This window comes from Trichomycterus rosablanca, chromosome 13, assembly GCF_030014385.1.
Source record: "Trichomycterus rosablanca isolate fTriRos1 chromosome 13, fTriRos1.hap1, whole genome shotgun sequence".
NCBI classification, from domain to species: domain Eukaryota; kingdom Metazoa; phylum Chordata; class Actinopteri; order Siluriformes; family Trichomycteridae; genus Trichomycterus; species Trichomycterus rosablanca.
The window spans coordinates 2,246,529-2,272,914 of NC_086000.1; the positions used below are offsets into that span (position 1 = coordinate 2,246,529).

The window sequence follows — 26,386 nt, forward strand, 5'->3', positions numbered from 1 at the left end:
CCCCGTGTCTATGCCGGTTTCCTCCCACAGTCCAAAGACGTGCAAGTGAGGTGAACTGGAGACACTAAATTGTCCATGATTGTGTTTGATATCTGAATCTTGTGTAACCAGTAATTACTTGTCCTGTCATGAATGTAACCAAAATGTGTAAAACATGATGTTAAAATCCTAATAAATAAATAAATAAATCTTAATATCATGACGTTTCTGATTTTTGTGGCCGAAAAAGGCGTATTGAGCAGGAACCTTTAACTTAGTAGCTGTGTTTCCCTCCGTGCGCATTTTAAGGTCGCTCTGTATAATGCACTTGAATGAAACAATGACTGAACATTGTCAGCGAATTTCGTTTACATTATAAATTCAGTATTAAAATATTATTGTGAACTATATTTAAAAACCTGAAGCTGTTTAGAGTTCGCGGTGCTGTACACGGTTAGTGTGTTCAGCAGTAATTAGCACTTCAGATAGCTTAGTGCTGACTGTCAGATTAGCCTCGGTGGCTAACAGCAGTGTGTAGCTGAACTGTTAAAAGCCGAAGAGAATCATGTTGGGAGAAATATTAGATCTACCGGCTGAACATCAGATCTTTTACGCTGTGTTGGTGTTTTCATGGGCTGTTTATCTATGGGAGGCCTACCTCGCCTTCAGACAGGTGAGTTATGGGTGTTAGCAGACCCAGAATGCAATTCACGGTATGATAAACCCGAACAAGACGCCTTTAAATCCACTAAATAGATTTATATCATTATATTATATTTTTGGTATTTAGGAGAAGCTTTTCATCCAAAGCGACTTACATTACAGTTACAGTATACTGTCTAAGCAATTTAGGGTTAAGGGCCTTGCTTAAGGGCCCAAAAGTGACAGATCTGGCAGTGGTAGGGCTTGAACCAGCAACCTTTTGATTACCAGTCCAGTACCTTAACCACTAGGCTACACCTGCCCTAAAGTCTCCCTGTTACATTTATATTTGCGGCTTACAGTTATGACTGAATACAGTTCAAGCAAGTTAGGGTTAAGGGCCTTGCTTAAGGGCCCAACAGTGACAACCTGGCAGTGGTGGGGCTTGAACCAGCAACCTTTTGATTACTAGTCCAGTACCTTAACCACTAGGCCTAATCAAAGATGCTGAATCAAAGTTACAAACACTGATGAGTTCTGTTCATTTCAGCACTTGAATATGTATTACTTCAAAGCATGAGGCAACTAACAGAGTTACGAGAAGGACACAATTGAAAATGTCTTGACACAGTCTTACCATCTGCAGAAAGTCATTGCAAAAATTGGTTATGAACTGCACAGCCACGCCCACAGACGTTATCAGTTTATAACATAAGCAAAGTGGGCGGCCAGGTGGCTCACAACAAGAAGGTCCTGTGTTCGATTCTTTCTGTGTTGAGTTTGCATGTTCTCCCCGTGTCTGTGTGGGTTTCCTCCGGGAGCTCCGGTTTCCTCCTACAGTCCAAAGACGTGCAAAGTGAGGCGAAGTGAAGATCCAAAACTGTGAACTGGTGAATCTTGTGTAATGAGTGACTACCTGTCCTGTCATGAGTGTAACCAAAGTGTAAAACATGACGTTAAAATCCTAATAAATGGGCGCCCAGGTGGCACAGCGGGATATTCCGCTAGCACACCAGCACCGAATTTCTGAACTCCTCGGTTCGAGGCTCGGTGTTGCCACCGGTCGGCTGCCAGTCGGCTGCTGCAGCAGATACTTATTGGCCATCGTATCTGCAGGGTGGGAGCCGGACTATGTGTGGGTGGGTGAGCGGGTCTTCATACGCTGTGTAAGGACCCTGATTGGCGGAAAGAGACATCTGTGCAGAATGCAGGAGGGCTGTGTACACGTATCGGAGGAGTCGTGTACAGCGACGTGCTCTCCTCGGATGCAATCTGGTATCTCTCAGCAGCGGAAGACAAAATTGAGTCACTAAATCGGGAGGAAAATGGGGATAAAATGCATTTTAAAAAATCCTAATAAATAAATACAACCCTCTTTATTTTTAGCTGGGCTTGGGACCAGCACTGAGAGCGCACTGACAGGTCACCCCCTTAACCCTTAGCCTAATTTTAGTCCTTAAATATCGCCTGGCCCTGTGAGACTATCTAAACCTTTATTTTTTACAATAATAAGTCCAAAATCTCTAGATCATGTTGTACGTTATGGGTATTTCTGTTTTCCCGTCTCAGAGGAGGATATACAGGTCAACGACGCACGTGCCTTCCGAGCTGGGAAAGATCATGGACTCGGAGACTTTTGAAAAGTCGCGGCTCTACCAGCTGGACAAGAGCAACTTTGGCTTCTGGTCGGGACTTTACTCCGAGACTGAGGGGACGGTGAGTACGTTCACAGTTATCAAAGTGGAAAAATAACACCGTGGCATTAGGATTGGATCACTTGTGGTGTGGTGTGCACCAAGAGAATGATGCTTGTCTGAATGATTGATCCCTTTGAGGACTAATAAACGTTAAATGTTAAATGTAATGCAATGGGTAATTATATGAATTATTACAGAAATAAATACAATTCAGGATTTAGGGAAATGTCTTGTAGATATTATGGTACTGTGAGCAATAGTTACACCCCTCGTGCACCCCTTGCACTACAGCAGAGGGGCTGTTATCCTGTATTTGATTTTATGGTGTTTTCCCAGCTGATCCTGCTGTTTGGAGGAATCCCGTTTCTCTGGAAGATCTCAGGGACCGTGACCGGGCGCTTTGGTCTGGGTCCGGAGTACGAGGTGAGTCTGAAATGCACTGTTTTATTAGCCTAAATTGGGTGACATGTTCTGCTGTGAAACACATGCAAACCGTGGGTTCAAATCCTAGAATGGGTTTACAAACACAGAGGTGCATGGTAATACCTGAGGGGGTTTTACATCAGTGCACCCTTAGTGCTGGTCACAAGCCCGGATAAGTAGGAGGGTGTGTCAGGAAGGGTGTCTGAAGTTAAAACAAAAGGAAAGGCATCTGGTATTTGTAATAACGACCTCTATTAGACTCCTGATTCGCATGATATGTTAAACATATAATGTTAAACAGACAATTCACCAAGAGAACAGTACAGGCCTGAATGCTTGACCTCTACAGTGAGCTCATGTAAAGTCTCTGTTGGATCTGAATTGTGCACGTTCTCGTTATTACCGCAGATCTCTCAGTCGCTGGTGTTCCTGATTCTCGGGACGTTGTTCAGCGCCTTCACCGGGCTGCCGTGGAGTCTGTACAGCACGTTCGTCATCGAGGAGAAGCACGGCTTCAATAAGCAGGTCAGAAGGACGTCCGCTGTGCTCTCTGTACTGTAACCTTGATCTATTTTCCTGTGCCATGAAGTTTTTATTATTAAAGGTACGATAGAATGTTGATCCAGCTCGTAGTTCGGACTCCTGCTCCAAAATCATCACGTTAATATCAGACCTGGTTTGGGTAGTTGGGAATACATCTGGTTACCCAGTGACCATGTCCGTTTCCTTCTGACCCCTTTCTGTAAATGCTTGTGACTCAGTCTAACGGCTGCAGTCAAACTAGCCTGGTTTATATGGGCACAGAGAACTCACCTGCTGTAGCGCATACATTAAAACTCAATCTTTTATTCACAGTATAAGAAGCGAGTGTTTATAATCATGGATCTTGTATTTCTTCCCTCGTCAGACACTAGGTTTCTTTCTGAAGGACGCTTTGAAGAAGTTCGCGGTGACCCAGTGCATCCTGCTGCCCGTCACCGCGCTCCTGCTCTACATCATAAAGATCGGAGGAGACTACTTCTTCATCTACGCCTGGCTCTTCACGCTGGCCGTCTCCCTGGTCAGTCCCCGCGAGCGTTTGGCCTCCGCGCCGTTCTGAATCTACTGAATCACGTGCGATTCCTTTAAATCGTTCACGTTTCTCTCTTTGAAGGTCCTGGTCACCATCTACGCCGACTACATCGCTCCGCTGTTCGATAAGTTCACCCCGCTGCCGGACGGAGAACTGAAGACCGACATCGAGAGCATGGCGCAAAGCATCAGCTTCCCGCTCACCAAGATCTACGTCGTGGAGGGTAAAGAATACCGTGTAACCCCTACACACCCTTCCCAAACTCAGCTGTTTAAATAAAACAGTATCTTATATATAGGATCAAGAACTTTCACCCTTTTTTTACCAAACAAATACACGGTCGAGTCACATTATTATGAGCGGCAGCTGATATCCAGCGTAAAACGGGCTGGGAGGGGCTCATAAGGTCCTGGTAGGTTCTCAATGGTATCTGGAGCCATGCTGACTGCAGTGCATCCCACAGCTGCTGGAGGGGAATGGGAGAGGATCCATAGAGCGAACATGACCATCGGGGGCTTCCACAGAATCAGGGGGCCAGGGTACTCGGTCATGCTCTTCCAACCAATGAGGGACATTTCTAGCTGTGTGACGTTTCCCGTCCAGCCCAGTATGGGTGTGCGTGATCTGCAAGGATGGATTCGTACCCAGATCGGTAGAGAGTGACTTCTCCACACCTTTTATACCCACCAAGCTACACGTTACACGACTAGAAATGTCCCACATTGGTTGTTGGAAGAGCATGACCAAGACTTTCAAGTACTACCCTGGCCCCCTAATTCCCCTGACTTGAACCCGATTGAGCATCTGTGGGAGCACCTTGATGGTTGTGTTGGCTCTATGGATCCCCCCAGACCCCCTCCAGCAGCTGTGGGATGCACTGCATACAGGACTCTATTGAGTCTCTCCCAGCCAATGTGACTCGAGCGTGTATATTCATACGTGACCACGCTCATGGAAATGGAAACTTGCTTTGAGCTGCTCGTCTCTGTCCCTCATTCTCCCCAGGCTCTAAAAGATCGTCCCACAGTAACGCCTACTTCTACGGCTTCTTCAAAAACAAGCGCATCGTGCTGTTCGACACGCTGCTGGAGGACTACTCGCCTCTCAACAACAAAAACGAGGGAGAATCCGCCGACGAGCAGGAGAAGAGCGAGGACACGGCAGAAGAAAGCAAACTCCAACCCAAGGTTCATCTCGCCTGCTCATCTGCTCGGACGAAATATTTGCCACCATCTAGCGGGCATAGAAACTAATTGGTCACCGTGTCTGCTAGGGCGGGATGATCGGACTATGTGCGCTGGGTCTTTGAACGCCGTGTAAGGACCCTGATTAGCAGATAGAGTGCATGAGCGAAAAGAAGGGTTCCGCTAGGGATCCTCCAGCAGCGGAAAGCAAATTGACGACACCAAATCGGGTGAAAAATGGGAGTAAAAGCGTAAATAATATAAATAAATAGACGCAGCGGTTAAGTACGCTAGCGCACCAGAGTTGGGGTTTCGAATACATCGTATCGAATCTCAGCTCTGCCTTTCCGACTGGGCTGGGCGGCTGCATGAACAACGATTGACTGTTGTTCAGGGTTAGAGGGTAAGAAAGTCGGATCATAGGTCCTCATAACTGGTGCGACTGCGGCCCCTGCTGGCTGACTGATGGCTCCTGCACAGGGCTGAGGAATAATGCTGATGAGGGCGTGGCCCTCCGTACACAGTGCCCGTCGGTGTATGAACTCGACTCGTGCAGGTGAAAGATGCAGTCTGTACTGACTGTACGTGCCGGAGGGGGCGTATGTCAGTCGAGAGGCGTCCTCAGTCAGCGGTGAAGGGTCGAATCAGTATAGAGGTACAGAGATCTGGTAATCAGGGTAATTGGACACGACTAGATTAGGCGGGGGGGGGGGGGGGGGGGGGGGGAATTGGGGGGAAAAAGTGGGAAAAAAATTATAAATAAATAAAGTGTTTGTCTGAGAACTGCTTTTTCCCTCAAAACCTTCTAGAACAAGAAGCAAGGCTGCAGTAACCAGGAGGTGCTGGCGGTTCTTGGTCATGAATTGGGACACTGGAAGCTCGGACACACTGTGAAGAACATCGTCATCAGCCAGGTGAGCTGCCACAAATCCCCACACTCCCTTTCCAGAATCTTTCCATATTGAACAAAGCAAAGAGTGAAATGATCCTACAACACTGATATATTCTGAATCTGCTTGTTTTGTTTCGCTCCACAGATGAACTCCTTCCTGTGCTTCTTTCTTTTCGCTGTTCTGATTGGTCGAAAGGAACTTTTCACGGCCTTTGGCTTCCTCGACAGCCAGCCGACTCTCATTGGTCTGCTGATCATTTTCCAGTTCATCTTCTCCCCCTATAACGAGGTAAGATACCCACAGACGTCCGGCATTTGATGTATAGACGCATAAACGTCATCCTGCGCTCCTGAGAAGAGGGCGTGTCTAAATTCTTAGCTCCCTTAAAATGCTCCTACTGAGGCGCCTTAATTCTGAGTGATAATCTGACTGCGCTGAGGGCAATCCCAGCATTCAGTGCGGCACGACCTTTCTCACCAAAAATGACAAACATAGCAGACGAATTAATGCGGAGCAACCAACAGAGTTCTATTCTAATGTAAATAAATTCTAATTGATGTTTAATCTGTATAAAGGTGGAATTTATTTGTAAATTCGGGATCGTCAGGGACAGTTTAAGCGTTTTTGGTACACAGAGGGAGACGTTAGCGGGCGTGCGTCCTCTCTACTGAGGCAGCTGATCCGGTAGGCAGCAGGCAGTAAGGCAGCTCACTAGGTTTCCACACAGACCCACAGAAGATCAGACTCAGACTAAGCTTTATTGTCATTCAAAACCATGTACATGATTAGAACGAAACGCAGTTACTTAGGTCTCGGTGTGTGTAACATAATAAAATATAATTAAAAAATAACTATGTTAGGTAAAAAAGACTTAAAAAACTAGAAGAAAAAACTAAGATAAAGTATTTTAAATATTTACATTTGCAAGTATTGCACAAGAATTTAATCATTATTCTGTCATTAAAAGGGAATTTTTAGGGTAACCAGGAATGTGAATCATCCCTCTATTCCTTCTCCCCCCCTCCAAGGTGCTGTCGTTCTGCCTGACCGTGCTGAGCCGCCGCTTCGAGTTCCAGGCCGACGCCTTCGCCCAGGCCATGGGCCGATCCGTCGAGCTCTGCTCGGCCCTGATCAAGCTCAACAAGGACAATCTGGGCTTCCCTGTGGCCGACTGGCTCTTCTCCATGTGGCACTACTCGCACCCGCCACTGCTGGAGAGGCTGAGGGCTCTCAAGGGTCAGAAGAAACAGGACTGACGTTTTCACCAGGGGGCGCCGCGTTCACCACACGCCCCTCGTCGACCCGGTCTGCGCCGGCCGCTGCTGGACCTGTGAAGAGAAGCGGTGAAGTTCTCTCTCTCTCTCTCTTCGTGTCTCTGGTTCTGTTTCAGATTTTTTTGCTTTGAGGTTTTCATTTGTGAATTTTTGTACCTCTTTTAATTCGCTGGTGTTAATGATGCTTGTAAGAAGAGGAACGAAGGCTTGACTTTGTACTTGCAGTGTTGGTTTCTGAGCTGCCATCACGGCCGTGTGTGTCCTAGGGCTGGGCGATATATCAGTATTGAAATTCATATGCGTCTCGTATCTGAATCTGATCGAATTGGAACCAGATTTCCGTCCAAATTTCATCCAAATGAGCTCGTACCACCACTGCTGAGACACGCACCACCAGCCTGGTCGGGGAGGTCAGATTGGGCGTCATCTACGGTCCAGTCTGTGTACGACTTAAAGCTCCGTTTATGAATCTGCCCCCGTCTGGTTAAAGGACGCCGCTTTACAGCAGTGTGTCTGAGAAGTGTGCCAGGCTACGACTCTCCTCAGCCAGCGTGGACGTCACGACTAGCTAAGATGAAGCTCGACCCACCTTCTGACCTGGCTGCAGGAACCAGAATAAAATCTGATTGATTCTGAAGGTCTTGTGTGCCTTATTTCCAGTCCAGTACAGTCCTGATACTCAATAAGCATAAAGTAATGTAGTATAAACTGGGTTTATGTCATTTAGACGGATCACATGGGGTTTTATTGTCATTTCAGCCATGTACAGCGTGTGTAGTACACAGTAAAGCAAATGATGTTACTCCAGGACCTACAAGTGCTACATGGAACTAACTAATACAGCATTGTGTTGTGCATGTGTTTTGCATTGTCATTATTTCAGGACCGACAGCAAAACCAAGCAAATTAAATATCATAATAGATTCTGTGTATTGTGAACGTGTCTTCAAATCTTTTGCTATATCGTCCAGTCCTAACGTTTCTTTTACAAGTTTCATGTCATCTACAGATCCATTCATTCCTAAATCCTAATTTTATGTCCAAATCCTTCATCTTTTAAAACCACCTTTAAGTGGTTTGTAATTAAAATGTCTTTTATATCACAATAATATCAATTATCTCGTCACATAGAGCATTTCTCCACTGCACAATTGAATAAATACCCCTGCAACTATATGTGCAGCCTCATCCACTTATAAATGACATTTTTTGAGCTTAGATCAGCCGATTTTGGGGCTTGTTTTCTGTGTGGCAACCTCTAAACCTTGGTGATGTAAAGCTTGCAGTGCTACAGCGCCATTCGTTATGTATTCATTTGTAATGTCTATGATAAAGGTTTCAGCACATCACTAATCAAACTGAATCTGAACGTCAGACCTCTAATGACTTTTATTGTTCGCTTGTATTATTGATTTGTAGTAATGGCACGCTGTCATTCGGCACACACTTTAATGAATCGTCCCATTTTCTGTCAGGTCCATTTCAGGTTCGGCTGCACCCTGCGTTACCACTTGACCTCGGTGATGTGATGTTAATGATTGTACCATGGTTCATGAATAAAACCCTTCCTAGCAATTTCACTATGCTGTCTGTCTATATTCATTCTACAGTGTTGAATTATTCATGTAAAGGTATTAGCATGAAGGTATTATATGGCCTCTATTTCATTTCTGTCCTCTGTTCGGCTTGTGTGTGTCCTGATATCTTCAACATGATGGCTTTAATTACTGGAAACATAAGTTATGCCCAAGGATCAGATTATGGGGGATGGTGGGGGGATGGTGGGGGGGTGGTCTGAGCCTCCTAATTAATACTCGAACCTCCAAAAAGAGGTTAAAAACAAGTTTGGTTGACAGCCTATAATTTGCACTCTGTTAATACCAACAATGCAGGTTGGAAATGTAATTTAACTCACTTTAAATGTCACTGGCATTGTGAGATGAAGCAGAAATAAACTGAATAGTTTAAGGGTGTTTTGGTGGCCGCACATTATATGTAGATGGTAAATTACCTCTTTCAATCTACAGGCCATTGAGTGGTCCTCAGATTTACATTTTCAGCATTTAGCAGACGCTTTTATCCAAAGCGACTTACACAATGAGCAACTGAGGGTTAGGGGCCTTGCTCAGGGACCCAACAGGCTTGAACCGGCAACCTTCTGTTTACTAGTCCAGTACCTTAACCACTGAGCTATCACTGGCCCTAGATTTGTTGGGATTACAGTATTTGGTCAACACTACATGACTAAAAGCATGTAAACATCCAGTGTATCAGTAATGGTTTGTGTCCTCAGACTTAAATGACCGTTTGTGAGGTCAGGCACTGATTGTAGACCAAAAGACCTGGCAGGTAACTGAAGTTCCTATAACTGGAGATGGTTTCTCCCATCAGCACCCAGTGTTTTGTTTGTGATGGTATGTCCTGGTGTGTATGTATGTGTTTATACACGCAGAAACACGACTGAGAACTTGACTGTCGTTTATAATGCTGAGGATTTTAAAACCAGTGAGGAATTTATACACAACACAGATCAGAATGTCGTCCGATCAGGTAAATAAATACGATTTCAGCACAACTAATACTCTTAATAGTTAAACAGCCTCATGGGCAGTGATGTTTATCAAAACGTATCTGACAGCCGCTTTTATTGTGTTTAATCTGTGAGTTTGTTCTATTTTAGGGCGGATTTTAACCTTCTGTTTTTGTTGTTAACCAACCTGCGTGAATCTGACCAGCCGTGATTTGACAACTGACGGTCACAACTAATCAGGGAATCGATTCCATGAAGACTCGGTTCCCTGACTCCATACGTTCGTTTTTTTAGTATAAACATTTAGAATCGTTTAAACACAGAGGCGATTCAGTTGTTGCTGTTTGACACGTATGTTTCCTTTTACGTAAGAAATACCAAAACAGCAGTTCTTTTATAATGTATTTGTGAAACAGTGTATTACGAGCCTTACGTCGCCTCTGAGAGTCAACTCGTAAAAATGAGTCGATTCTTGGTATTCACGATACAGGAATCAGGAGTCGACTCTACAGACAAAACAGTGATGTCGTTGTCGCTGTCTAAAAATCATATTACCTTCCTGCGTGAGGTAATAAGATTTTATAATTTAATGTACATTACCTTAAGGGTCTATTCTCACTAATGAATCCCTTAACGTATAAATAAAGAAGAATCAATTATCCGAGTCCATGCTTTGCTAAATGAGTCGACTTCAAAGTTGAGTCGATTCCAAACAGTAGGCGATTCCATAAATCTCTTCGAATTTATACATATTTTATCATTTTACTAGGAATATAACTAACAACGACAAACTCAAACTAATGCCTAAAGCCGAAATGTGACTACTAAACTATAAAACTAGGCCTGGGATTCAATTTGATTTCGTTAACTGTATATAAGAGTCGAATTCATCTTTTGGAGTCGATTCCTTGCAGTACGAGATTACGTTGTCTGTCTGTCTCGTCTGTTTTTAGAATCAGCAGTAATGTGCTATAAATGTAAATAAAATAATAAGACAATAATGTGATCATCTGATGAAAATCCATGTTTAAAAATCAATTTTTCAAAAAGAGTTGACTCTTTAATGTCATGAGTCGAGTCAATACAGCCACGAGTCGATTCCCCAAACAGTGGGTGATGCCACAGTAGCACTGTCGAAACAACCTGCTTCAACTCTTCACATCGTAATCGTTATTAGTCTAATAGAAATGGCATTAAGAAAACGCTATTTAAAGCAGAAGCACGTACTGGAAAACCATGCAGACATGGGGAGAACATACTCAAGTTCTCAGATGCCCACACTGCCTGCTGTTCCACTCTATGTTGAGTCATTACTTAAACTAATGGAAAATCTGAAAGCACAAAATGTTCAAACATTTTAATGTATTTTTTTGGCCTTGTGAAAGCTTGGCGAGCTTGGTAAAGGTGCAGGGAAAGGAGGAGGAGGAGGAGGCTCGGTCAGGGAGGCCGGAGGGGCGTTTGGAAAGAGGCAGGTAGCCGAGGAGGAGATGTACTTCAAGTGAGTGTACACCAAACTGATCTTGACCAATCTTCCCCTCAAACATGTTAAAGTAGTCTAGCATAATTATATAATTATAATGCTGACTCGTTTTATCCTCTTTTCTATGTTCAGAAAGAAACAGCAGGAACAGCTGGCCGCTCTGAGACAGCATCATAAGGAGGAGATTGAACACCACCAGAAAGAAGTTGAGCGTCTGCAGCAGGAGATCAGCCGTCATGAGGGCAAAATCCGTCAACTTACCAAGCACGACTGAGTCTTGAAGATCTTTCCAGCTTGGAGATACTTTTTTGAACTTGATGGCATTTACAAAGTTTGAATAGTAGATGGTGTTTAAACTTAATAAAACATGAACATACAGTATTATATTGGTATGTCTATGCTTTTTATTCCCTTAAAAAAATAAGGAATTAGTTTTGGCTGGCAGTAGAGACACAATGACATGCTCATTTGCTTCTTTAATTTACTCAACTTTAGTACACTAGGCACCAGGCCAACACACTGACCCACTCGTAGCACCTGAAGGCAATTTTGAGTAGATGATTCATCTCCTGGCATGTTTTTGGAAGGTGAAAGAATTTCAACTCTACTGCTGACTGCTCAGACAGTAAATTAATGGGTTTAACCCAGATCCCCAAGACCCTGTAACTTAACTCTTAACTATTTAACTCTTAAAGCTCTGACATGATGTCTTTTAATATTTTGGGGGCAAAAAAACATTTATTATTTGTTAGTTATTAGACAGTAAGTCTTATATCAGGGGTTCTTGGGGATGATGGAATCATTTTCTCTTGGTTTCTTTGCTGAGAGACAATAACACAGAGACACACGGCCAGAGTACCAAAATCTTCTGACTTTATTTGAGACTAACAAGAATAAATAGCTAAAAAAATGGGGTGTTGGCAGAGAGTAAAAGCTGACAGCTGTTGTACAAAGGTGTGAATACTTTCTGGATGGGGATGTAACAGAATGATCAATGACAATAGGAAGTTTCAGAGTGCAAACACATACATACACCAATCAGCCTTAGCATTAAAACCACCTCCTTGTTTCTACACTCACTGTCCATGTTATCAGCTCCACTTACCATATAGAAGCACTTTGTAGTTCCACAATTACTGACTGTAGTCCATCTATTTCTATTTCTCTACATACTGTTTTAACCTGTTCTTCAATGGTCAGGACCCAAACAGGACCCCCACAGAGCAGGTATTATTTAGGTGGTGGATGATTCTCAGCACTGCAGTGACACTGACATGGTGGTGGTGTGTTAGTGTGTGTTGTGCTGGTATGAGTGGATAAGACACAGCAGCGCTGCTGGAGTTTTTAAACCCCTCACTGTCACTGCTGGACTGAGAATAGTCCACCAACCAAAAAACTATCCAGCCAACAGCGCCCCGTGGGCAGCGTCCTGTGACCACTGATGAAGGTCTAGAAGATGACCGACTTAAACAGCAGCAATAGATGAGCGATCGTCTCTGACTTTACATCTACAAGGTGGACCGACTAGGTAGGAGCGTCTAATAGAGTGGACAGTGAGTGGACACGGTATTTAAAAACTCCAGCAGCGCTGCTGTGTCTGATCCACTCATCCACTACCCAAATAATACCTGCTCTGTGGTGGTCCTGTGGGGGTCCTGACCACTGAAGAACAGGGTGAAAGGTTAAAAAAGTATGTAGAGAAACAGAAACAGATGGACTACAGTCAGTAATTGTAGAGCTACAAAGTGCTTTTATATGGTAAGTGGAGCTGATAAACTGGACAGTGAGTGTAGAAACAAGGAGGTTAATGTTATGGCTGATCAGTGTAATAAAAGACATAGCTTTTATTGCCTGTTGGTAATATTTACTGTATTTAAATAATAAACAATATCAGATATACAGTACGACATTACCGCATGAAGCGTCCCGATATTTTTTGTGACGTCCAAGAAAATTCTTCGTATTCTGCGCACGCGCACTTAAGGCTTCACGTCAAATTTACTAGCGTCAACTATTTACGCTACACCAATCGTCATTTCCGTTTGTACTGAATCCCCGCCCACGCCCCTGCCTTTTACCGCGGGTCAACCCGTCTGTCTTTCTTTTCCCACATCATGGCGGACCGGTTCCATAAGGTGCGTGACTGCGTGCTGTCAAAAATGTCTAAAATAGTGCAGTTCGGGCTGTTTTACCTTCAAGTTAGGAGTTTATTTGCTTAAAATAAAGTCCAGCGCGTCTCCAGTGTAGCGAGGTGGTGTTATTGGGGGTAAATATGTTATAAAACAAGGGTGTACTTTGCGCATCCGTAGAGGAGCGTTATTAGCATGATGCTAACTAGTCGGCAGCGGTTGTGTGAGGTTGAATGTAGGTTTTTATCTTAACCGTTGGTTCCTTCTTGTAGTTCCACTCTTTTTTATAAATACACATAAAATGGGAATTATAAACCTGCACGGCTTTAAATTATAAAGTTAAATTAATGCGGTAGTAAAGGGGATTGATGTTCTTACGAGCAGGCCGTGATCCATGTGGTGAAGCTCTCAGCGCCGGTCATGCTGTGACACCAGTGCGAATAAACTAATGCATAAAATCTACTTTATTTAACAGTACGAGCCTATTAAAATCTATTATTAATAAAGTGCTTTAATATTTGTTATTGCTGTACACTATAACTGATGCTAGCTAATATTCAGTGTATTAAAGTCATAGTAACACGTGTTTTAGACAGTTTTAAAACGAAAGCCACAATTATCTTGTTATTAAAAGTGCAGAAAGCTATATTTTTCGAGTTTGGGTTTAATCAGGGGTCTAAATTTTAGTTCTGTAAACTTTAATGTGCCATAATCTGTAACATAATTGTACAGGTGTGTAAGTGTAGTAAAAACGATCTTACTAAAGCATGTTTAGTTGTCTATCATTTTATTACCATTAAATGTGTAACATTAACATGGCATCAGATTTTAAAGTAGTAAAGAGTAATTTCGTTTAATTTTGTCATCTTATGGTATGTGAATAGCAATACTGGTCTGATTGAAACCCACTTGTCATGGCACATCAGTACCGGTTCTGAGTCTGTTTACTAATACATTCTATATAACATGGCCAGATGTTGCCTGGCAGATCTTCCTTTTTTGTCTGACCTACTTAACTTTATCGATTTTGAGGTAGTTGGGTATGAAATGACATTAAAGCCAGGGTTGCTGGTGCTTTTAGGGACTAAAACACACTGTGTCAATAGAAAATGCATTTATAAGTGTACAGAGGGTGGCTTGGTGGGTAGCACTGTCACCTCACAGTAAGAAGGTCCCCAGGTGTGGTGGTCCTGGTCCTTTCTGTCCAAAGATGTGCAAGTGAGGTGAATTGTAGACACAAAATGACCTGTCCTGTCATGAATGGAACCAAAGTGTGTAAAACATGATGTTAATCATAATAAACAAATAGAAGTGTATAGTTTATCACAATCAGTGGTTAAAATAGGATGTAGACTCATTATATTCACGGAAGCTGTATGTTTAATGGATCTCACTTTGTTTTAATGACCAAGACTAAAACCAAGATGCTTAAACAGTTGTTGAAGTGGGGTGTAGACCTTTAGATGTAATGCTGTCTCGTTTCTGTTTCCAGGTGCTGGTAATCGATGGCAGAGGCCATCTCCTTGGTCGCCTCGCCGCTATTGTGGCCAAGCAGGTGCTGCTGGGTAATTATCACATTATTAATATCCATCCAAGTGATGCTCTGATTAACTGACCGTCAGTGATGTTTCATTTACCTACCTTGGTCGAGTTTAACGACTATGAGAAAACTAACATGCACTACCATCTGAGACGGTCTCTTATAATAAATCACTACGCTAATTTTTGTGGCCCAGGCTGCGTGTTTACACATTTTTAATCTCTGTTACAGGTCACAAAATAGTGGTTGTGAGATGCGAGGGAATTAGCATCTCCGGCAACTTCTACCGTAACAAATGTAAGTAAACACATGACGACTGAACTAGTCGTCTGATTAAGGGGTTAGTGTTATTTTTTTGAAGGTACAGGGAGATTCACTCTAAAGAGGCCCCGAATATTCTGTTAGCAATCAGACGTGTGTAAAAGATTGCATCTCTGTTTTCTGCCAGACACGTTTCAGGGCATCCTGGCTTTTTTAAAGCTTCATATGTTTCGTTCAGATTGCTTTGTTCGTTCTAGCAAGAGCTATTACAGAATATTTGGGCATCTTTCGAGTGAATCTCCCTGTATAATATGCAGAGTTTCAATGTACACTGTAATTGCCACAACAAGGATATTTAAAATGGTAAGAAATTGAAGTTTATGTGGATGTAGAACCTTAAGTCCAGCGTGGTACCATATTTAAGACGTTTTCTATATGTACAGTGTTCTTAATGAGACCTTGGTTCAACTAGCAATAGTTTTAATAGATTGAACCTGTTTAAGTCAACAATACAGTATGATATATATTTATTTGTTCTGTTCTTGTGATCCACCTAAGAATGGATCTCAGCTTTGATGCTGATCACTATTATCTGATTATAATCTGTGTTTCAATTTAACCTGTTAACCAAACGTAACGTCTTCATCCTGCTTGTAGTGAAGTACCTGGCTTTCCTGCGCAAGAGGATGAACACGAATCCCTCCCGCGGCCCGTACCACTTCAGAGCTCCCAGCAGGATCTTCTGGAGGACGGTCAGGGGTGCGTGTTTTGTATTTACTTGCTGTTTAATTTGCACTGAACTGTGATGAACACAATTTATCCCGAATCTGAATCGTTTGATGAGACAAACTTACGGATCTGACTGCTGAGTTCAACTCTTAGCTGTTAAACATCGGTCCAAACAAGCTGCTGTGAATTTATTTACATGAAGTACTTTTCTTTTCTTTTTTTTATGTATAGGTATGCTTCCTCACAAGACCAAGAGGGGTCAGGCTGCTCTGGACAGGCTGAAAGTGTTTGATGGTATTCCTCCTCCTTATGACAAGGTAACGTCCAGCTTTTATACGGGGTGTCTAAAATCTGGACACACACAAGCAAAATGCATATTTTCAATACATTTATCAACTTTTTATTTTATTAGAATATTAATCAATAACATTTAGTGTGTATTAGTAAACATAGTTATAGTTAGTGATATTTCTTATGTGTCCAGACACCCTGTATACACACACACACACGCACTTGTGTATTCTGAGCTTATTTAATTTGGGACGCTTGCACTTAATTTGTTTTTTATTTGTCCTACAGAGAAAGCGCATGGTCGTACCTGCAGCTCTCAAAATTGTGCGACTGAAGCCAACTCGCAAGGTGAATATATTCTAATATTAAAAAATATATTAATACATAGGGAGCTGAAGAAATGAATATTGTTTCATTCTATATTTTAATACATTTTTATCCAAAATGACCAAAGCACTTGGCTAATAGCCGTTGATTTTGTAATATCACCAGTGCAGGATCAATGTTTAGAAACATCGCTATGCTATGCACTGCATATTGAGTTAGGACTGACACTATGGGCAGCCAAGTCAGAAGCTAAAATGGGATGGCATGATCATATAGGTGCTTCCAAAATAACAATGTCTTGCATATCTTTAAAAAAAGACGATAGCTAGTTACGTTCCACAGGTTTAAGACAAAACGTTAATAAAAATCTTTCCTGCACTTTATATATTCTCCGTTATTAACAGGTGATTTTGTAGATTTTACTAAGTAGAAAAGATGATAAACTGCATGCACAGCTTTTACCAGCTGTATAGTGTTCATCCAGACAGTGTAGGGCAGTGGTCCCCAACCACCGGGCCGTTTACCGGTACCGGTCCGTGGGCTATTTATTACCGGGCCGCACAAAGTATAAGTAATTAGATATTGCTACAAAAGCAGTTTCCCTAGGTGGGAGCATTGTACATCGTTTATGAGCAATATTATTAAATCCTCTGTCCCCCGCCGGTCCGTGAAATTATATCTTATGTGAAACCGGTCTGTGGTGCAGAAAGATTGGGGATCGCTGGTGTAGCGTGTCGGGCAGTGATTTATATTCATTAGGTTCTAAATTTGTGCACTGAAGGATGCAGAAATCAAGAAAACCTAGCTGTTCCTCTGATCAGCCTGAGATTTAAATGTGCAAACCTTTACATATGCTGCTTCTACGTCCTGCTATGTTAGGGGAGTACTTTAATTAGTGCTGCTCATGCTTAAATGATTCAGGCCAAAACATGTAAAGAAAATAAAATTGACAGAAATATAACGCCTATTTTGCCATTAAATGACACACAGGTGTACAACATGGTGTTAAAACACTAATAAATACATATATAAGCTTTACTTAATGAGAATGAGAAGTTAGAATGAGTAGAATTAGAAGTTGCTGGTCAGTGATGCTTTACTCCACAGAAGTATTCGAGTTGTAACGACCGTGAGAACACTTCACATGCACTACCATCTGAGACCAGCGCCCACCTAAAATCTCTAAAACGCCCCTCGTTCTCGCTCGCTCGATTCTGACCTGTGTTTCGTCCGTCCTCAGTTCGCCCTGCTGGGTCGCCTGGCTCACGAGGTGGGCTGGAAGTACCAGGCCATCACCGCCACGCTGGAGGAGCGGCGCAAAGAGAAGGCCAGGATGCACTACAACAAGAAGAAGGTGCAGAACAAGCTGTCCAAGCAGGCCGAGAAGAACGTGGAGAGCAAGATCGCCAAGTTCACCGACGTGCTGAAGCAGTACGGTGTTCTGGTCTGAGCTGTTCCATCTGCCTGAATTAAATAAATGTTTATACAAATTACAACCTGGTGTTTGTGTTTTTATTCAAGCTTATGTTTTTGTGAGGATTTGATGTTGCTTTAAGTGCATTAGATTGGTTTACAGGCAGGTGCTTGAATGGAGAGTCTACAAACCGCTTCATGCTATGTGAGTACCACCCAAAAATGTGATTAAATAACTTTATTAACTATATCAGTTATATTAAATGTCAAATTTTTCAGACCTTGTTTTGTGTAGGCAGCAGCGCTGGCTCAAACTGTGGATGGTCGGTGATTACTTGTCTCAGAACCACTGGGTAAATCTGCGCTCATCCACAGATGCCAGACCAGTCGAGCTGACCCACATTGGGTGCCAATTTGTGGTTGAAAAACCCTTCATAACTTCATTAATACCAATTTTATTAAATGTAAAATTTTCTATCCTTGGTTTGTGTAGGCAGCAGCGCTGGATCATCGCTGATTACGTCTCGGGCACCACGGGGTAAAGCTGAAGCCCGTTCTTCACCGGGCAACCCTAAATTTGTCCTTATCCACAGATTCCAGACCAGTCGAGCTGCCCCACGTTGGGCGCCAAGTTGTAGTGGAAGTACCTCAGAGGTGTTCTCTAATCTCTAAGGAACTTCATAACAATTTGGCGCCCAACGTAGGGCAGCTCGACTGGTCTGGCATCTATGGATGAGGAAAGATTTAGGGACACCTGCTGAAGATCGGGCTTCAGGCTTGCCTGGTGGTTCCGAGTCAGCGACCATCCAGTGCCGGCCAATGCTGCTGCCTACACGAACCAGGTTCGCCCAATCCAGTCTCTGCGGTATTTCATTTAGGGTTTATCATCTTATCATTGCATATGTGCTGTATTTTACTCATGTTATGCATTGTTAGGTCTTTATTTGCACCATATCCACCCAAACTATTAGAAAAATGTCATGTATGCATGCATTATTGCACCATTTAAGTTAATTAATCAGATTACTTGATATACCGTGACCTCCCAGGTTGTATTAATCATGCTTTCTTCCCCCCTTGTACACGTTTCTAGTGAAGTACCCGCCTGTCCGGCTCATCGTTTCACAGCTTCCCGAGGACGAGGTGAGAATTTATTCACTTCATGGTTTTTATTTGTATTTAATCACACAAATTGAACCGTGATGAACACATTTATCCCGAATCTGACTCTTGATGAGACGAACGTACGGATCTGACTGCTGAGTTCAGGCCGAGCTGTGATTGTTCAGTGACTTGCTGTGCTTCGTTACACGTGTTTAACGAATCTGTTCTCGTCTTCAGAACACCGAGACTGGTCGGGCAGTTGAGAGGCCGGTGGTGTTCGGCATCCACGGTAATTACAGATTTGCACTTTAAAGATCTCTTGTAGTCGTACACTGTCTGTGATGTTTATTTACCTACCTTGGTCGAGTTTAACTACCATGAGAAAAGCTTACATGCACTACCATCTGAGACACTCATGCTACATCAGTTGAACTTCCATATTTCCTTATGATACACCAACTAACTGCTTTCTAAATGAATTATTTGCAGATACTGGACCAGATGGACCCGGCAGTTTGGCAAGGCTGCAGCATTTATCCAACAAGGTTGTACTTTTTTTGCCCCCATTCTTAGTGTTTTCTTTTATCTGTACTCTTTAAGCACTGAATTAAAATTACTTTTGTTTTTCTCAGGTTCTTTATTGGACAGCAGACGCTTCTCTCCTCATTTACAGCTCTGCTTGGTAAGTACTGAAACTTACTCTGGTTATTCTAGTAGGTGCTGGTGTGGCTGTAACTAAGACTGTCAGTGATGTTTATTTACCTACCTTGGTCGAGTTTAACTACCATGAGAAAAGCTTACATGCACTACCATCTGAGACGGTCTCTTATAGTAAATCAGCTGCACACCATATAGGGTTTGGTCATTTTGAATACAGCGGTAGGGTGTAAATTAATGGATTTGGGTTTGTTCTGTTTAATTAAATCATTAATTTCTGTTCCAGGTGGAAGTAATAAAGATGCAGGGACGCCGTCTCTGGACAATAAATGTAAGTAAACAAATAGATGACCTGTCGTTCCTTTATAAATCATTTAGGGTCGAACTGTGATGAGCACATTTATCCCGAATCTGACTCTTGATGAGACAAACTCACGGATCTGACTTCTGAGTTCGACCTCCAGTCCATAAAGTTCCCCGAGCAGTCGCATTTGTCTAATTTCTAATGTTTAAAAATGAGATGTTTAGCAGCCTTTATTTAACAAGGTTGTGCCGTTTCGACTCCATTCTCAGTGTTTTCTCACTGTATACACTTAAAGCACCGAATTAAATGAAGTACTTTTGTTCTCAGGTTCTGTATTTAATAGCAGACCCTTCTCTTCAGTCATCGACGATTCTGCTTGGTAAGTGCTCTTAATTTAATGTTTATTCTAGTTTATTCTGCTGCTGTAAGTAAGACCGTCAGTGATGTTCTTTACCTACCTTGGTCGAGTTTAACTACCATGAGAAAAGCTTACATGCACTACCATCTGAGACGGTCTCTTACAATAAATCAGAGCTGCACCATATAGGGTTTGATCATTTTGGATACAGCGGTAAGGTGTAAATAAATGGATTTGGGTCTAAATCATAATATTGGTCACTGTTGGATTTATTGCATGTTCCAGATTGGTTAATTAATATATTATAATTTAGTTATTTATTTGGTAATCTAAAGCTTTGTTCTGCTTAATTAAATCATTAATTTCTGTTACAGGTGGACGTGGTGGAGATGCAGGGACGCCGTCTCTGGACAATAAATGTAAGTAAACAAATAGATGACCTGTCGTTCCTTTATAAATCATTTAGGGTCGAACTGTGATGAACACATTTATCCTGAATCTGACTCTTGATGAGACAAACTCACGGATCTGACTTCTGAGTTCGACCTCCAGTCCATAAAGTTCCCCGAGCAGTCGCATTTGTCTAATTTCTAATGTTTAAAAATGAGATGTTTAGCAGCCTTTATTTAACAAGGTTGTGCCGTTTCACCTCCATCCTCAGTGTTTTCTCACCGTGTACACTTAAAGCATCGAATTAAAAGAAGTACTTTTGTTTTCAGGTTCTGTATTTAATAGCAGACGCTTCTCTTCAGTCATCGACGATTCTGCTTGGTAAGTGCTCTTAATTTAATGTTTATTCTAGTTTATTCTGCTGCTCTAAGCAAGACCGTCAGTGATGTTCTTTACCTACCTTGGTCGAGTTTAACTACCATGAGAAAAGCTTACATGCACTACCATCTGAGACGGTCTCTTATAGTAAATCAGAGCTGCACCATACAGGGTTTGATCATTTTGGATACAGCGGTAAGGTGTAAATTAATGGATTCGGGTCTAAATCATAATATTGGTCACTTGGATTTATTGCATGTTCCAGATTGGTTAATATATTATAATTTAGTTATTTATTTGGTAATCTAAAGCTTTGTTCTGCTTAATTAAATCATTAATTTCTGTTCCAGGTGGACGTGGTGGAGATGCAGGGACGCCGTCTCTGGACAATAAATGTAAGTAAACAAATAGATGACCTGTCGTTCCTTTATAAATCATTTAGGGTCGAACTGTGATGAACACATTTATCCCGAATCTGACTCTTGATGAGACAAACTCACGGATCTGACTTCTGAGTTCGACCCCAATCCATAAAGTTCCCCGAGCAGTCGCATTTGTCTAATTTCTAATGTTTAAAAATTAGATGTTTAGCAGCCTTTATTTAACAAGGTTGTGCCGTTTCGCCTCCATTCTCAGTGTTTTCTCACTGTGTACACTTAAAGCACCGAATGAAATGAAGTACTTTTGTTCTCAGGTTCTGTATTTAACAGCAGACCCTTCTCTTCAGTCATCAATGATTCTGCTTGGTAAGTGCTCTTAATTTAATGTTTATTCTAGTTTATTCTGCTGCTGTAAGTAAGACTGTCAGTGATGTTCTTTACCTACCTTGGTCGAGTTTAACTACCATGAGAAAAGCTTACATGCACTACCATCTGAGACGGTCACTTATAATAAATCAGAGCTGCACCATACAGGGTTTGATCATATTGAATACAGCGGTAGGGTGTAAATAAATGGATTTGGGTCTAAATCATAATATTGGTCACTTTGGGATTTATTGCATGTTCCAGATTAATTAATATATTAAACATAAAGTATTTTAGCCTGGACGTGCAACGCTATTCATTTATTTAAAGGCATGTTTGGCTTTATTTAATCTTTAATTTCTGTTACAGGTGGACGTGGTTGAGACACCATCACTGGACAATATATATAGTAAGTATACAAAATGAACATGGGTAGATCACTATTAATCTTATAGGAAAAGCCAGTAAACCATAAGTTGGCAGAGGTGGGATTAGAACCCACGCTCCAAAAGAGACTGAAATGATCTTGTGTAGACGCATCATGTTGTAGCTTTATAAATCATTTAGGGTCGAACTGTGATGAACACATTTATCCCGAATCTGACTCTTGATGAGACAAACTCACGGATCTGACTTCTGAGTTCGACCCCTAATCCATAAAGTTCCTCTTAAAGAGGAACACACTCATTTGTCCAATTTCTCAGGTTTAAAAATGACGAGCCAAAACCGGTGGCTTGTGGGTAGCACTGTCGCCTCACAGCGAAAAGTTCCTGGGTTCGACTCCCAGGTGGAGCGGTCCGGGTCCTTTCTGTGTGGAGTTTGCGTGGGTTTCCTCCCACATGTCCCACATGACTGACGTTGAATCTGAACTGAATAATCTTGTGTAACCCCGTAACTACCTAAAATCCTATAAAATAAATCATATGGTCACTTTGTGTTTGGATTTATTTCAGGTTTCAGATTATGATTATTATATTGTAATTTAGTGTTTTATCCAGTGTGTAGCACTATTCATTTAATCATCTAAAGGCTTGTTTTGCTTAATTAAATCATTATTTTCTGTAACAGGTGGATGTAATAAAGATGCAGGCACGCCATCTCTAAACAGTAAATGTGAGTAAACAAATGTAAATGGTTTTATGTGGATTCATCCTATATTCCTTTATAAATCATTTAGGGTCGAACTGTGATGAGCACATTTATCCCGAATCTGACTTGATGAGACAAACTCACGGATCTGACTGCTGAGTTCGACCCCAATCCATAAAGTTCCTCTTAAAGGCACTTTGTCTAACTGCTAATGTCTGTAAGAGATATTTATAGGCAAAGGTGTACAAAACCAGTGGGATCAGGGTCAACTGAATTCCGTAGCCTAGATAAACAGTGATTGTCCTAGTGTGTAGTTGTATCGAAGGCTGTTCTCTTACTGTATGCTCGGGCAGGTACCCAGGCCGGTCCTGGAGATCCCATATCCCACTGCGCCACCCGAGCGCCCCTTTACCAAATGGTCCGAATCGAAACGATGAATATCAGAGCCCCGGCGCGAAGTTTATTGGTTACATACAGGTCATACATTGTATAACTAGTAATGACATGCTTTTTATAACGACCTGGTCACGTTGGTATCGAATAACAAAGGGAAATAGAAAACATTCATAATAGAAATTACAAAATATATAATATTTGCTTGAATGCTCTTTTTTTATACCTGCTGTTAGCTTTAAAACCTGAGATTCTTTAGATGTGTATTAAATCTGTTTTGTGTTTAAACTCCTGCTGACTCCTTGCTGTGTGTTAATCCTCTGCAGTGTAACTACTTCAACCGTCCACCTGAAGAACACCTTCATGACCGGGCAGGTGAGATTCATTCATTCCTCTTGATCTGTACCGTTATTGAACCGTGATGAACACATTTTATCCCGAATCTGAATCGTTTGATGAGACAAACTTACGGATCTGACTGCTGAGTTCACGTCTACTTGAAGTCACCGCTGCTTTTTGTGTATTCGAGGTCTCATAAGTGTTTTTGTTATAGAGGGATCCATCCACTCTGGAGAAGCTACAACAAATGCTCTACTGGTGTTTTTATCTTTAGTTATATGAACACTGGTAAGTAAAAGGTCGTGATAACTGGTCAAGCAGGCTGAGAACGAAGAGGTCGGCAAATCTACTCGACTTTTATCCAAAGTGACTTACATTACACAGTCTGAGCAACTGAGGGTTAACCCAACAGTGGCAACCTGGCAGTAGTGGAGCTTGAAACAGCAACCTTCTGATTTCTAGTCCAGTAACCACTAGGCTACAACTGTAGCTTCGTTCTTGTCAGTTTTATCCTCTTAATAAAAATAAACATTTATACAAAGCAAATGGTGTCTGTTCTTATTACTGTATGGAAGTTTCCCTTACTATGGTAAATGGATGCTGGTGAGTAGCACCGTCTCCTCAGTGAGAAGGTCCTGGGTTCAATTTCCAGGTTGAGCAGTATATGCTTTTTCTAAGTGGTTTTCTTACTGTGCAAGTTACTTGTGGAACCTGTAAATTAACCTGTCCTGTCATGAATTAAACTAAAGTGTAAACCATGATGTTAAAAAATGTTAAATGTTTTTATGCCTTTGGATCAAAAGATCTCTGAACCTTTAAAACCAGTGTTTTGGTTGCATGCCTGGATGCTGTACATCGATTATCATATTGTTACTGCTCCAACCCATTTTGCTGTTGTTTATAATAAAGTACTTCTAAATTAGAAAATTGGCAGACCTGGGATTGGAACTCATATCTATTGCAATAGAATGCTTCTTTAAAAAATATATAAACGTTCAGTTCTGGATTTTTATTTATTTATATATTTAATTTTTGCCTCCTACTACATTGGATAGTGGAGCATGTTTTCTCATGAGTGTTAAACATGGACTGATGTAGCTGAATGGAACATCATTGGTTAATTTTTTAACTACTTTGTAGTTGGTGTAGATCTGCAGTTCCTGATTTTACCTCCTGAGTGTAGTGCGGTCTTTACACTATTCTTTATGCTTTGCTGAGGAAACAATACAGAGGGGTGAATTGTGTACACCCTTCAACAGAAGGAACCTGCAAACAAGTTAATGGTGGTTATTTAATACAGAGATTAAAAAATAAACATTTATGCCTCCTACATATCATTAAATATGCCGGGCTTATGGGAACACAGATCAATATGTGAAGCTAGTGCGTGAAATATGTTTATGCTATTTACATCAGTTTATTTAGGGTGGGGGGTGTTCTGAGCTTTTCTGAAAATTGGGAGGCATGTGTCCCCCAGTATACACCAATCAGCCATAACATTAAAACCACCTCCAGCGTCCTGTGACCACTGATGAAGGTCTAGAAGATGACCGACTCAAACAGCATCGATAGATGAGCGATCGTCTCTGACTTTACATCTACAAGGTGGACCAACTAGGTAGGAGTGTCTAATAGTGGACAGTGAGTGGACACGGTATTTAAAAACTCCAGCAGCGCTGCTGTGTCTGATCCACTCGTACCAGCACAACACACACTAACACACCACCACCATGTCGGTGTCACTGCAGTGCTGAGAATGATCCACCACCTAAATAATACCTGCTCTGTGGGGGTCCTGACCATTAAAGAACAGGGTCAAAGCATGTAGAGAAACAGGTGGACTACAGTCAGTAATTGTAGAACTACAAAGTGCTTCTATATGGTAAGTGGAGCTGATAAAATGGACAGTGAGTGTAGAAACAAGGAGGTGGTTTTAATGTTATGGCTGATTGGTGTAAAAAGCCAGTATATTTGGAACAGTTTGCTGAAGGTGCTTTTCTGATTGTGCTTCTCACCTCTCTGGGTATTTTCTGTTTAAGTTGAGATTCTAAACCTGATGCGACGCTCCCACAGCCACGAGGGCGAATCCACAAGGTCCGGCGGGTCTAATAAATCAGCCTGTAACTTCGCCTCGCCAGGTGTCGTGTGTGATTAAATGTCGTGTTTATGTAATTATTCTGAAGTCACTGCGTTTCTGTGTAACATGATCGTGCGGTGAACGAAGCGTGTCCTTAATGATGTAGCCACATCCCACCGACAAGCACTCTGAACGCCGTTCTTATATCCGAGCCGTGTAGTAAACTGAAAAGTGCCCTGAAGCCGAGCAGGAGGGTAACTGTTGGGCAGGACGTTTCTGAGTGCTTATATTAAGTGGATGTAAATTTACTACGGTTTATTCAGCGGCCTGCGTGTTTAACAGTGCGTAACTCCACACTATCTACTCAAGTGTTTGGAAATTGATCTTGTAATCGTGTGTATGACTTTTGGTAGCGAGTGTGTGTAGAATCTGTTTTGTTGGGTCTAAAACAAACTCGGGCGTAATTGTACGAGGATTCTAAGGAAGTTTGTCACCAATACACCATGCAAACTGTGAAGGATGGTGTTGGTAGCACCACAGTTTGGACTTTATTCAGTATCTGGATTTCTTACAGCTATCAAAGGAACAATACATCACAATGATATGTCATTTTATAGTGGAAGTTCCAGAGCCTCATTACACATGATGTTCACACCTCTGACTCTTTATACTGTTTGTTTTTGTTCT

The 26,386-nt window shown here is 41.9% G+C and overlaps 3 protein-coding genes, 1 long non-coding RNA gene and 15 other non-coding genes across 20 annotated transcripts; all 19 read left to right on the forward strand.

Annotated features, from left to right (window-relative positions):
* The first annotated feature begins 469 nt into the window (after positions 1 to 469).
* Positions 470 to 8,744, forward strand: zmpste24 (zinc metallopeptidase, STE24 homolog). The gene is made up of 10 exons (XM_063007228.1): positions 470 to 652; positions 2,191 to 2,337; positions 2,655 to 2,741; positions 3,150 to 3,266; positions 3,649 to 3,801; positions 3,895 to 4,036; positions 4,819 to 5,000; positions 5,807 to 5,911; positions 6,035 to 6,178; positions 6,919 to 8,744. Exons 1-10 carry the CDS (start codon positions 545 to 547, stop codon positions 7,144 to 7,146), a joined length of 1,413 nt encoding a protein of 470 aa, XP_062863298.1. The 5' UTR covers positions 470 to 544; the 3' UTR covers positions 7,147 to 8,744.
* Positions 8,745 to 9,575: 831 nt separating this feature from the next.
* On the forward strand, positions 9,576 to 11,555 carry LOC134325190 (ATPase inhibitor B, mitochondrial-like). The gene is made up of 3 exons (XM_063007278.1): positions 9,576 to 9,714; positions 11,080 to 11,192; positions 11,307 to 11,555. Exons 1-3 carry the CDS (start codon positions 9,649 to 9,651, stop codon positions 11,446 to 11,448), a joined length of 321 nt encoding a protein of 106 aa, XP_062863348.1. The 5' UTR covers positions 9,576 to 9,648; the 3' UTR covers positions 11,449 to 11,555.
* A 1,670-nt stretch (positions 11,556 to 13,225) lies between these two features.
* On the forward strand, positions 13,226 to 17,947 carry rpl13a (ribosomal protein L13a; the record flags this gene model as incomplete). The annotated part of the gene is made up of 7 exons (XM_063007877.1): positions 13,226 to 13,309; positions 14,796 to 14,868; positions 15,075 to 15,140; positions 15,762 to 15,863; positions 16,065 to 16,150; positions 16,413 to 16,472; positions 17,692 to 17,947. Coding segments are annotated over 7 exons (681 nt in total), but the record flags the coding sequence as incomplete, so codon positions are not given.
* LOC134325866 (small nucleolar RNA Z195/SNORD33/SNORD32 family) lies at positions 14,918 to 15,000 on the forward strand. Its single transcript, XR_010014380.1, has one exon. It is a non-coding gene; the product is annotated as a small nucleolar RNA Z195/SNORD33/SNORD32 family (small nucleolar RNA).
* Positions 15,902 to 15,976, forward strand: LOC134325873 (small nucleolar RNA SNORD50). Its single transcript, XR_010014387.1, has one exon. It is a non-coding gene; the product is annotated as a small nucleolar RNA SNORD50 (small nucleolar RNA).
* On the forward strand, positions 17,533 to 17,617 carry LOC134325868 (small nucleolar RNA Z195/SNORD33/SNORD32 family). The gene has a single exon (XR_010014382.1). It is a non-coding gene; the product is annotated as a small nucleolar RNA Z195/SNORD33/SNORD32 family (small nucleolar RNA).
* An 851-nt stretch (positions 17,948 to 18,798) lies between the features above and the next one.
* Positions 18,799 to 24,168, forward strand: LOC134325157 (uncharacterized). 2 transcript variants are annotated; one of them, XR_010014262.1, is made up of 14 exons: positions 18,799 to 19,007; positions 19,206 to 19,257; positions 19,458 to 19,513; positions 19,601 to 19,650; positions 19,912 to 19,956; positions 20,257 to 20,308; positions 20,662 to 20,706; positions 21,007 to 21,058; positions 21,406 to 21,450; positions 21,750 to 21,801; positions 22,171 to 22,210; positions 22,870 to 22,914; positions 23,610 to 23,658; positions 23,837 to 24,168. It is a non-coding gene; the product is annotated as an uncharacterized LOC134325157 (long non-coding RNA). The 2 variants fall into 2 exon arrangements; XR_010014261.1 differs by lacking the exon at positions 18,799 to 19,007 and having other exon boundaries at positions 19,042 to 19,257.
* LOC134325880 (small nucleolar RNA SNORD50) lies at positions 19,059 to 19,130 on the forward strand. The gene has a single exon (XR_010014393.1). It is a non-coding gene; the product is annotated as a small nucleolar RNA SNORD50 (small nucleolar RNA).
* On the forward strand, positions 19,300 to 19,382 carry LOC134325872 (small nucleolar RNA Z195/SNORD33/SNORD32 family). Its single transcript, XR_010014386.1, has one exon. It is a non-coding gene; the product is annotated as a small nucleolar RNA Z195/SNORD33/SNORD32 family (small nucleolar RNA).
* LOC134325867 (small nucleolar RNA Z195/SNORD33/SNORD32 family) lies at positions 19,709 to 19,791 on the forward strand. The gene has a single exon (XR_010014381.1). It is a non-coding gene; the product is annotated as a small nucleolar RNA Z195/SNORD33/SNORD32 family (small nucleolar RNA).
* LOC134325878 (small nucleolar RNA SNORD50) lies at positions 20,008 to 20,079 on the forward strand. The gene has a single exon (XR_010014391.1). It is a non-coding gene; the product is annotated as a small nucleolar RNA SNORD50 (small nucleolar RNA).
* On the forward strand, positions 20,363 to 20,444 carry LOC134325869 (small nucleolar RNA Z195/SNORD33/SNORD32 family). Its single transcript, XR_010014383.1, has one exon. It is a non-coding gene; the product is annotated as a small nucleolar RNA Z195/SNORD33/SNORD32 family (small nucleolar RNA).
* Positions 20,758 to 20,829, forward strand: LOC134325879 (small nucleolar RNA SNORD50). The gene has a single exon (XR_010014392.1). It is a non-coding gene; the product is annotated as a small nucleolar RNA SNORD50 (small nucleolar RNA).
* LOC134325870 (small nucleolar RNA Z195/SNORD33/SNORD32 family) lies at positions 21,113 to 21,194 on the forward strand. The gene has a single exon (XR_010014384.1). It is a non-coding gene; the product is annotated as a small nucleolar RNA Z195/SNORD33/SNORD32 family (small nucleolar RNA).
* Positions 21,502 to 21,573, forward strand: LOC134325875 (small nucleolar RNA SNORD50). Its single transcript, XR_010014388.1, has one exon. It is a non-coding gene; the product is annotated as a small nucleolar RNA SNORD50 (small nucleolar RNA).
* On the forward strand, positions 21,856 to 21,937 carry LOC134325871 (small nucleolar RNA Z195/SNORD33/SNORD32 family). Its single transcript, XR_010014385.1, has one exon. It is a non-coding gene; the product is annotated as a small nucleolar RNA Z195/SNORD33/SNORD32 family (small nucleolar RNA).
* On the forward strand, positions 22,373 to 22,444 carry LOC134325876 (small nucleolar RNA SNORD50). The gene has a single exon (XR_010014389.1). It is a non-coding gene; the product is annotated as a small nucleolar RNA SNORD50 (small nucleolar RNA).
* Positions 22,983 to 23,052, forward strand: LOC134325881 (small nucleolar RNA SNORD50). The gene has a single exon (XR_010014394.1). It is a non-coding gene; the product is annotated as a small nucleolar RNA SNORD50 (small nucleolar RNA).
* On the forward strand, positions 23,697 to 23,771 carry LOC134325877 (small nucleolar RNA SNORD50). Its single transcript, XR_010014390.1, has one exon. It is a non-coding gene; the product is annotated as a small nucleolar RNA SNORD50 (small nucleolar RNA).
* Positions 24,169 to 26,386: the final 2,218 nt, after the last annotated feature.

Excerpts from the sequence above, each read along its gene's own strand:
- zmpste24 (XM_063007228.1), top strand. The coding sequence starts at position 545 with ATGTTGGGAGAAATATTAGATCTACCGGCTGAACATCAGATCTTTTAC. Across the intron at positions 653-2,190 it reads CCTACCTCGCCTTCAGACAG|AGGAGGATATACAGGTCAAC; the intron begins GTGAGTTATGGG and ends TTCCCGTCTCAG. Across the intron at positions 2,742-3,149 it reads GTCTGGGTCCGGAGTACGAG|ATCTCTCAGTCGCTGGTGTT; the intron begins GTGAGTCTGAAA and ends TTATTACCGCAG.
- LOC134325190 (XM_063007278.1), top strand. The coding sequence starts at position 9,649 with ATGCTGAGGATTTTAAAACCAGTGAGGAATTTATACACAACACAGATC. Across the intron at positions 9,715-11,079 it reads TCAGAATGTCGTCCGATCAG|CTTGGCGAGCTTGGTAAAGG; the intron begins GTAAATAAATAC and ends GCCTTGTGAAAG. Across the intron at positions 11,193-11,306 it reads GAGGAGGAGATGTACTTCAA|AAAGAAACAGCAGGAACAGC; the intron begins GTGAGTGTACAC and ends TTCTATGTTCAG.